General features: G+C 37.3%; 1 protein-coding gene across 2 annotated transcripts in view; it reads left to right on the forward strand.

The window, feature by feature from the left end:
• fgd5b (FYVE, RhoGEF and PH domain containing 5b) overlaps positions 1 to 9,200 on the forward strand; it is a 30,112-nt gene extending 20,912 nt beyond the window's left edge. The window contains exons 13-21 of one of the 2 annotated variants that reach the window (XM_084733292.1): positions 2,496 to 2,579; positions 2,830 to 2,909; positions 3,250 to 3,346; positions 3,704 to 3,841; positions 3,993 to 4,095; positions 6,106 to 6,242; positions 6,354 to 6,479; positions 6,606 to 6,763; positions 8,174 to 9,200. In XM_084733292.1, coding sequence (XP_084589418.1) covers positions 2,496 to 2,579; positions 2,830 to 2,909; positions 3,250 to 3,346; positions 3,704 to 3,841; positions 3,993 to 4,095; positions 6,106 to 6,242; positions 6,354 to 6,479; positions 6,606 to 6,763; positions 8,174 to 8,210 — 960 coding nt within the window. In that variant the 3' untranslated portion in view covers positions 8,211 to 9,200. The remainder of the gene's footprint in view (positions 1 to 2,495; positions 2,580 to 2,829; positions 2,910 to 3,249; positions 3,347 to 3,703; positions 3,842 to 3,992; positions 4,096 to 6,105; positions 6,243 to 6,353; positions 6,480 to 6,605; positions 6,764 to 8,173) is intronic. The other variant, XM_084733301.1, reaches the window with a different exon arrangement.
• Positions 9,201 to 10,178: the final 978 nt, after the last annotated feature.

The raw sequence follows: 10,178 nt of genomic DNA on the forward strand, positions 1-10,178 counted from the left end.
GACGTCTCTGTGTAAAAAGTAGAGTCAGGCCTTTTCTGTCTGGTCTGTTTCTGTGTCCAGACTGAGCTATTAAGAGCAGGTTTCCTGGCAGGATGTTTCTGAATGCTGACTTCCTGAGCCAGTTCTTTACTGACAGCACAGGGAAGGTCAGCACCAGCTCCTTATAAACTGAGTGATCTGTGTACACGTGTGACTTAAACTCTGTCCATTAAATATTAGTCTGATATGTAGACCAGCCATCAGGACTTATGGACAGGGTGACGATTTTTTTTCAAATTGGGCCCCTCATCCACACCGACTCCACCACAAGCAGGTTTCTAATATAATAACCTCAGCACTGCAGCAGAAGGTTTTTTTTAATCTAGTTAAGTTAATGTGCAAATGTTAGATACTTAAATGTTAAGGTAGCAAAAGTTTTATTTACTAGTCTGCCTAGCTTCTCCTCAGCTTCACCTGAATCTTCACACTTTTCTTTGGCCAGCAGTTCAGCCCATTACCTCTCTGATTTGTTCATTTTCTTGTTCTCTCTGTACCCTGGCTTTTCTTTGTTGAGCACCTGATTTTCGGTGATTCGTTTTGACTTAGCTAGTCAGTTCACTTTACATTAGCAACAGCTGAGTTGTTTGAATGTGATTTAATGTTAACAACAAATGTATGTATCATGTAAATATAAATTGTATTATTAATGTAAGAAGTGAGTAAGTAAACTGTTGTAGTTATAAGGGTCAGCCCCAGACCTGTGGGTGCCTGCTGGGCTTTGGGCCAGGATTGTCTGTACCCTTTGACTTTTTCATGTCAGTGGGCTAATTTGTCTTATCTTTGTGCAAAATTTGGTGAGGATTGCTAAAAATTCATAGGAATGGCTAAAAAATTGATTTGGACGAAATTCAAAATGGCAGAAAATTCATACAGATGTAAATGGGTGAGGCTTACATGGATAGATTCATGTGGTTCAAAAGTTTCAGGCCAAAATGTCAAGTTTGTTGTTAGGGCACCACCATCTGGCCACATTGCCACAAATCTGATGCCTCCTACCTTACTGCCGTGAATCCTCAACAATACACTTGCCAAGTGTAAAGTAGATTGGATGAATGGCTCTCGAGATATTTGAAGGACATACAGACAAGACAGAGAGACAGACAGATTCCTTCTTTTATAGTTACATAATCTAAGTACTAATGTCATTTCACCACCTGTCACAGGCAGGTTAACACCATGTAATTTAGATCATGAAAGAGTGAGTCAAACAGACAGGGGACACACTGTAGTAATCATTCAGTTTGTAAAATCATAACATAGAGAGATAGTCCTGAAATGTTATAATCAAGAGAGATTAGAAAATTAAACGCCTTCGCAAATTACCCATAGAGCATCATCAAAACGAGCTGCTTTTCCCTCCTGTGGCGTTTTTGAAATTTGTGGTCTGGGCTCGACACTTAAAAAGCTCGTAAATGTCTCTTCTGGAGGAATGTTGGTAATCATCTCTGTATAAACTTTTATCCTGCCAGTTTATCCACCCAGACGCTGATCACGTGTTACCAGCTATAATTAATGTTGGAAACAATGTGATATAACAAGTCTGCAGGAGATGCCACTCTCATAACGAAAGTAGTAAATGAGTCACTGGAAAAATTACACAGAAATTAATGGTCCAGGTTGATATCATCTTTGATATCTATTTATTGAAGTATCTCACTCATGTATGATCATTAAAATTCAAGGTATGGTGTTTTAAATTTATAGATCAACTCCAGGCATGTTTTAAGACGTACAGTCTGTTATACTCTGCTGAAATGAGCATGCAGAAAGGAACTACTTTTGTTCTGCATTAGAATCTATGGGAACTACTTTGTAAGTCATTCTTTCACAACATGGACTCTAGATTATTTTGAAAAACTGAGTCTTGACTTTTAGAAAGAGGCACTGGTTTTGAATTTTTCAAATGTATTTTTTTTTTGGTGCTTTCAGCACCACGGGACTTGTGCCGTTAAGTCTCATTATATTAGAGAGAAGGCAGACATCTCTACAGTCAATATCTCCAAAAATCTAGATGGATAAATAGCACCACAGGCCAGGAGAAAAATGTGTATTTTTGATTTTGGGGTGTACTTTCCCTTTAAAGGTAGGGAGGATAATAGTTAGGATTATGGTGAGTAGTGGGAATGGACTGAGTTAAGGTCAGCCTCTAGGTAATCAGTGTAAATCTAATGTCCCCCAAAACAGACATACATCTGTGTGTGAAAAAATTCATACAGTTTGGTGGGAATTAAATACTGTGGGACACACACACTGAAGAGGTCAAGTTTTGTATTAGCTTTGACTGCCACCTACTGGAGAATTACTGCACACACAAATGATGACGTCTTGGCAGCTGAGTATCAGACTGGTGTACCTTTTTTTATGTTATCCTTCCAACACCTTCCTCTAATCTGCATTTACATGTCTGTTCTGTGGATTTACTGTGAGTAATGAGTGTTATCTTTGTCTGTTGTTAGATGAATGATGTGCTGCTGTACACCTACCCTCAGCAGGATGGGAAATACAGGCTGAAGAACACTCTGCCTCTCACTGGGCTGAAGGTCAGCAATCTCTTTGATTTCTAACCATTCTTTATCTTCAAAATACCCCAGATGGAAGATGGAAGTACTTTTTCTAACGCATATAAAAACTACGGCCATGAAAGTACTAGATAATATACATATATGGACCAAATTATTTACCTGTTTGCAGCTAACAAAGACTGTGAGAATGGAAAATGTGACGTTTCCCCAACAGACAGACTGGAAATGTTTGCCTGGTCTTTGATTTATGATTTTGCTGATTTTCCAGGTCAGTAAACCTATCATTGAAAATGTCCAACATGCACTGAGGATCGAAGGAATGGACATCACCATCACTTTGTCTGCAAGGTGGGTCACAGAGGACGGAGAATAGAGCAGAGAATTCCTTTCTTTCTTTCCTGTCAGAGCATTCACATATATCGAACAGCAATTAAAAAAATAAAAACAAAAATATATTATGAATAAAATGTATGTATTTCATGTAACCTGTAAAACTACTACTTTACAGTTGCCCAGTTTGAATAATGGATAATATCTAAGGTTAAAACCTCTAAAACTAACATGTGCAAAATGTTTGGTACTGTAGCTGATGATTAACATAGTTGGTGTCAACTGACTTGTGTGACTTCAAACACTGAATGATATTGTAGGAATGATTGTGCAGTGATTGTGTATGTATTTTTTGCAGTTCCTTCATTGAAAGAGAGGACTGGTTTTACACTCTAAGTCGCACTGTGACTGAACATGTGAGGGGATCTGCAGCATTCAACAGCTGCTCAGGAGAGGTGAGCAAACTCTGCTTCTCTGTATTCATCTTTGGATTCATGTTGTCTTTACTACATCAGGTGTGTAAGATTTACGGGGATCTATTAAAAGAATGCAGCAGGATTATGATGTAATATTCAAGTGTGGTTTTATTTATGTAGAATCACCTGAAAATAAGAATCGTATTTTTGTGACTTTAGACTGAGCCATTTATATCTACAGTTTGTTGCAATCTACAACCTCACCACTAGATGCCACTAAATCCTACACACTGGTCTTTTAAATTGTTACTTAATAAATTTTTTTTTAATAAGTTATCATCATAAATTCCCGCAGCAGTGTTATAAAGCATGTTTTTTCCCGTGTGTTTGTTCCAGGCCAGAGATCGTCTGCGTCCGTCTCTTGGAGAGAAAGCTCCCACACTTGTTCCAGTCTCACAAGTGATGATGTGCATGAACTGCACCTCAGATTTCAGCCTCACTCTGCGCAGACATCACTGCTATGGCTGCGGAAGAGTGAGTCACACATAAATAAAACACACCGCTCTACAGTGCTTTAATATCTGTTTGACTGGGATGTTTAGCATGCTGACTGCAACAACTGTTTCTTGAGCTTTTTAATGTGTGTGTAATGTAATCTGTGGTGAATTTATGTCATTTGACACAGATTGTTTGTCGGAGCTGCTCCAGGAACAGATATCCACTGAAATACATGAAAGACCGCATGGCCAAAGTGTGTGACCACTGTTACAATGAGCTAAAGAAAAGAGGTGGGAAAACTCTGCTTGAATACATTTTTAGAACTTTGTAATACATTGCACTGTTGGTCCGCCTATCAGCCAACAAATTTTAGTATTTGTATTCTTCTTGAAACCAGTAGGATCAATATGTTAACCAAAAACTATTTAATTATATCACTAATCTTTGTCAGAGGAAGATGCAGCATCAGGCTTGTTTAAATACAGGATGACTGATTTTTTTTGTAAAATAAGTTTACTTTATAGCAAATATATTCATAAAAGAAAGGAAGCAGTGCCTGTCAAAGGTTCAAGGGACATGGGATAGACAATGTGATTTCTTTCCAATAAATATTTCACATTTGTGGAAAACAAAAGTTATCACATCGGAATAGTTAGCCTGAATGTATATTTGTTGCAACTGTATAGTTCCCGCTGACAAAACTTATATGCACAAAATATTTTATCAAATTCTTTTTTACCCTTATTCCCAGTAAAGACAATATTCCTAACAAACTGTTTATATGGCTAATGAAAGTGGAATTGTCCACTTATACTCCTGTTTACATGCTTCCATTGCGTACTTCGTTTGTGGAAAAGCGGAACGGCCAAAGCTGCTTGAGCTATTTGTCTTGTTTGAATCAAAATAGTATTTTTTAAAGTTTTCCACTGGAGGCAGACTTGTTTGACTGTGTGAACACCACCTTCTCAAAAAGGTCAGCACTGTGATATTTGCGTATATCTGTTGATATCCAAGTCTTTCATAAAACTAGGTGTGCTTCTTCTTCTGACTGGAGATGTTCTTAAGTGGGTTGTACTAGGAAAACTTCTCGCATTCACCAATTTTCTTGTATTTTGAATTTTGTTTCAGATATGAACACAATTTACGAGTGGTCCAGACCTGTTGTACAAGTTATATGCAGTCATTTGCTGGTATCCAAACTATAGTTTTTCATAAATGACTGTATATTTAATTAATTTGAAGATATTTTGCATTTGAAAAATTAATTAAGCTTCATAATTATGTCGACACTATCCTGTTTCACAGCAGTTAAAATTAGAATTCAATTGTAAATTTACACATAAAGCCTGTCATTATTAATTTAATGATAAATTTCTACCTACTGTCAGGTGAATTGGCTGTATATGTTCACATGGAGGTTTATGAAGTTGATATCCAGGAAGACGTCCTCACTTATTCTCTCCTCTGTACTGTTTTAATGGAAACTTCCCCTCGACTCCCTCCTCCTGTTGCAGTTATCGATCCCCTTGCTGTGGCAAGGCTTTTTTTTTTTTCTTTTAAGTAATTTTCATATCGAGACATTTCCTCTTTATTTCAGTGGCTGTCTGACCCTCAGGTAACACAGCATTAATAGCTCTCGTTTTTCCCATTCTTTGCTTTAAAAGGGCCCTTAATTCCACTGCTGACACTGTTAAAATGGCAGATTTTCTTTTATGGCTCTCTGAAAGCAGGACTGCAATCTCCAAACTTGTAAAATTACTCTTTTTAACCATTTTTGTGAATGAATGTTTCCTGACATATGGACTCAAATATGCACAGTTATCTGAAGTTACAAGCATTTTATGAATCTGGCGTGGCATGTTTATACAAGCCCTTTGTATGATAAAAAAGTAAATGAAATTTATGATAAGAACACAAAAATGTTCTTGCATGAGGCTCATTGTTGCAAAAATCTGAATAATACCAGCATATCTCACATTTTAATCAAAATGTGCTCCATTCAAAATAAAGCCTAATTCAGTCTATCCAACCAGAATATACTGTTTACATGACCTGTGTCAAATTCAGAATATTATCATATTATGAATAATCATGGGAAATTAGTGGTCATGTAAAAGTACATGTTTCTCATATATCCTCACTATGACTCAACAAAAAATGATATATACCCACTCCTGTGGTGTAGATCAGACACTAAGGTTTCACAGTTAGCTGCCATGTTACTTAGTTTGTCAGTGACTGTCTCAGACTCTGGTCTCTGTCCTCTGTTGTAGTTAATAAGCATTTGCATGTTTCTGCAGGAGGAGATGTTTCTGCACTGTCAGGTAATAACAGTCCTCGTCCAAACCGCTCCAGTCGTCCTCTCTCTGCTGTTTTCCAAAACATTCATCCTCCCAACATCTGGAGACACCGGAAAGGCACCGCCACCTTCAACCAGGTACACCTGCAACTGCACTGCACATTACTGATGATGTGGAGAACAGCTCTGCCAATGTTTTGTAAGTAACGTTGCCAGTAATCGGTCCCTCCCTGCTCCTGTGTTGTGCAGGTGACGGTGTCAGAGGAAGGCTCCATTAGTGGCAGTCTGCAGCGCAGCAAGAAGAGCAAGAGGAGCTGGAAGAGGCTGTGGTTCCTCCTAAAAGACAAGGTGCTTTATACCTACAGAGCCCAAGAGGTGAGGGGAAACAAGCGCTCCCCTTTAACCTGAACAGCACATACTCACACTTAAACAGACATTGAGCTCTGTGGCCATCAGTCTAATCATCTTTTTCTGTTCCGCTGATGAATTGTGTGTCTGCAGGAGAAAGTAGCATCAGAGAGTTTACCTCTGCTGGGTTTCACAGTGAAGCTTCCTGACAAGCAGGAGAGTGAGGAGGAGGACGCCAACATCTTCCAGCTTTACCACAAAAACACTTTGTACTACACCTTTAAAGCTGTGGACAACCACACAGCCCAGAGGTGAGAAGCACTTAATAGCTACGTTCTTTTTTTGCAAACTTTCACATTGCCCAGTTTGTTCCAACAAGTTGTATGGCCCCAAGATTGGATAGTTTTGTATTTATAGTTATTATAATTTTGTTTTTTTGTGATAGTTTTCTTTTTTGTGATAGTTTTATTTTGTTTTTAATTTTTGTTTTTGATTCAGTTTAATCTCATGAAACTAAAATCAACACTGACTGTCCAACTCTTACCCAACTCTTGCATGAAGTTTCTGTCCTGATGAAGTCTAAACGCGTTGGCGTATCCATGAATTAATAAAGGATTTTTACATTTATTATCACAGTGCCTCAAATCATTCCTGCTATTCATTACTTCACACTTTTATCTTGAGTAAGTTGGACAGTCAGTATTCGTTTTATTTTCATCTAAGTTTTGGCCTCATCCTTAAAGAACACCTGATTCTTTCATCTGCATTGCTGATACCACCTTTTCGACTCTATGAAGGACTCCCCATTATTATTTATTGTCAGTTTAGTTTGAATTAGTTTCCAGAGTGAGTTTGCTTGTTTCTTTGTTTAATTTTTGTGGTTTGAAAATGTTTAAGTTTGTATTAGTTTCTGTTAGTTTTAGCTTTTTTAAAAAATTTGAAATAGAGGTGATATTTGTCAGGATCCAGATTTAAGAAGTTCAGAATAGGTATTACAACACAACACTTTGTGAAGGCAGTTGACTCACAGTCATACAAAAATCACACAAAAAAATCCAAGGAACATTTAGACAAACAAATGCAGTTTTTTACGGTCTAACATGACTGTACCATGACAATAAAAGCATTTTAATTGTCTAGAAAGAGAGTACCTTGGAGTTTTTTGTGATTCTGGTGTACATATATATCCTTATCTAAAGAGCACCTCAAACAAACTCAATCTGAGTCCAGGAAGTCCTCCTACCCAAACACATTTTCTGACTCAGTCATGTAGACATCCCAGTCTTAACAAACATCAGGTCCTCCTCATGCTTGTTGTGTTGACAAAATTGACCAAGTTGACAAAGACTAAAACTAAAGATATTTCCTGTATATCTTTACTTCAGTTATTTTTGTAAGTAATTTTCATTTTCTTCTAAGGTCTAGTCTTTGTTTTCATTTCACTACACTTCACTTTGAACTTCTCTGAACAGCAGCAGTGTTTGGACCAAGTTTCCAGAAACGGAAAAGTTAATAAAACTCACTCCTCTAGGCAAAATACAATAATTTTTCAAATTCAGGAGCAAGCTATGAAATTAGCTCTGTTAATAATGCAGCTATATGTCATGCTGACAGGCACATAATTGATCATTTTTTTTAAGAGAAGCAGGCTGAAATTACTCCTTTAGCACCACTGCAGTTCTTGCTGTTTTTTCCTAATGACGACTCCTCTTCTCATACAGGTGGGCTAATGCCATGGAGGAAGCCACAGTTTTATAGGATCAGCTACTCTGGTTGGGTTGCTAAAAATAGAAGTCTGTCGCCTGTCCTCCACTCCAAACAGACTGTGAAACCAAGAAGGGAACAGGGAATAAAACAAAATATCTGATTATGTCTGCAAGTTTTAACTTGCCTGGCTGGACTGAATAAAAGAAGACGTGCTGTTCTTTGAGAGGGGACACGATTACCTACTTTGTCAACCTCCAGTGTCCCCTGCCTGCTGCTGCTGCAGGTGTGATGCTGAGAACCACGAGAGGCGGTGGCCCAGATACCTGCCAGTGTGGAACATTACACTGATGTGACCTGTATTTCTCCCAGCAGCTGATCAGCAACTTTTCTTCCAAATCACTGGAAAGATTGTAGAGTTTTGGAAAGATATGTGGTTTACACTGCAGACTGGAGTCTCTGGTGACAATGAAAAACAGCTACATCCATGTCAAATATCTTCATCTTCTCTATGAAACGTTTGTTTTTTTCTTTGTGCTGCTGTCCACAAGCTCTGTCTCTCTTTCTCTATGGAAGCCTATTACTGACAATGTGTTTTAAACAAAGATCCTGTATATTATGAGACACTTTCTTCAAATAAGGACTTATTTTCTAAAAAATAATGAGTTAGTATCTCAAACTAACAAGAAACGTTCTTTATTATTCCATGCCTATTGCAAGAAAGTCTGCCATTATTTGTTTATATATCACACACTGACCTCGGACTGACTTCCAGTCTCTCTGCACTTAGTGTTAACAAATTAGGAAAACTGAAATAAAAATAAAGTCATCCTTAAAAAATAAGTTAAATTTATATTTTCCATGGACTTGAAATCCTTTTTTTTATTTGATGACCTTGTTACCCTAGCAACTGACCTTTGTGCCCTCCAAAAATCAACAACACCAAAGACCAAGTGGCCGTGAACCTGAAATGATGACATTCCAGGCCTGATCTGGAATTAACTAGAATTAACAGTATCTCATGCATCACATAATCCAAGAACAGTATGATTGTGAAATCACCTATATTAACCATTTGTTGCTTATGCATACATGATATATACAAAGTCCAAAATTATGATCTAATTTTTATTTATATAAAAATGATGATATCATGAAAAAGTAATGCTGAGTTCATCACGATTTTAACACTTGTAGTTCAACAGAATACGTGAGGACTGCTGTGACATTTCAGGTTTTTGTCCTGTTCTGTAACCTATGAAGAAGACATGAGAATCATTACTAACTCATGATGATTGAAATACCCTAGTTGTTGCATTTATGAGATACTGTTAATTCTTGTACATTCTTCACAGTTAATGAGGTAGTGTATGAATAAACTCATGATTTTCATGTATGATCTGATGATCCTCAATGTACCCTTACTATCAAGTGTTACCAATATTTCAAAACAACATTTTGAAATCATTTCAATATGAACAAACATAAACTTGAACCAAAGCCATTTTACTGACGTTTCCATGGAGGAGGCTGAAAAAATAGTAACTTCAACGTCAATGAAAAAGGCTCAAATGTGGGATGGCCTGATCTGCAGTTAAAAAAATGAATTAGTTATGCCTTCTTTTAAACATGTGTTCTACTGGATTAAATGCATCTCTATGACTAATATTTTGAGGCACAGGCTGTATCAGAGAATGAGTAATTTTATATGTATAGAAGAAGTGTCTGTTGCTTTGCCATGTACTGTATTGTTGGAGATGGTCCTGCCAGTGAATTAATAGTTCTATGCTTTTTTGCACTGATATTATAAGGAATGAACCTGTGTGTACCCTCATCATAGAGGCCAAAAGCTTCAGCTACTGAACTTAACTTACTTAACATACTTTTTGTATTGATAAAAATGTCGCCAGTTATGTCTTTCTTGTTTTAAATGTCTAAAATGAGCATAATGTAAATTCTTATTTGTAAAGACTCCACATCCAGCTGTGCACAGATTGTTTTTGCCCTGGACTGGACCATGAA

Source organism: Lutjanus erythropterus, chromosome 2, assembly GCF_056507025.1.
Source record: "Lutjanus erythropterus isolate fLutEry1 chromosome 2, fLutEry1.hap2, whole genome shotgun sequence".
Classification (NCBI taxonomy): Eukaryota; Metazoa; Chordata; class Actinopteri; order Lutjaniformes; family Lutjanidae; genus Lutjanus; species Lutjanus erythropterus.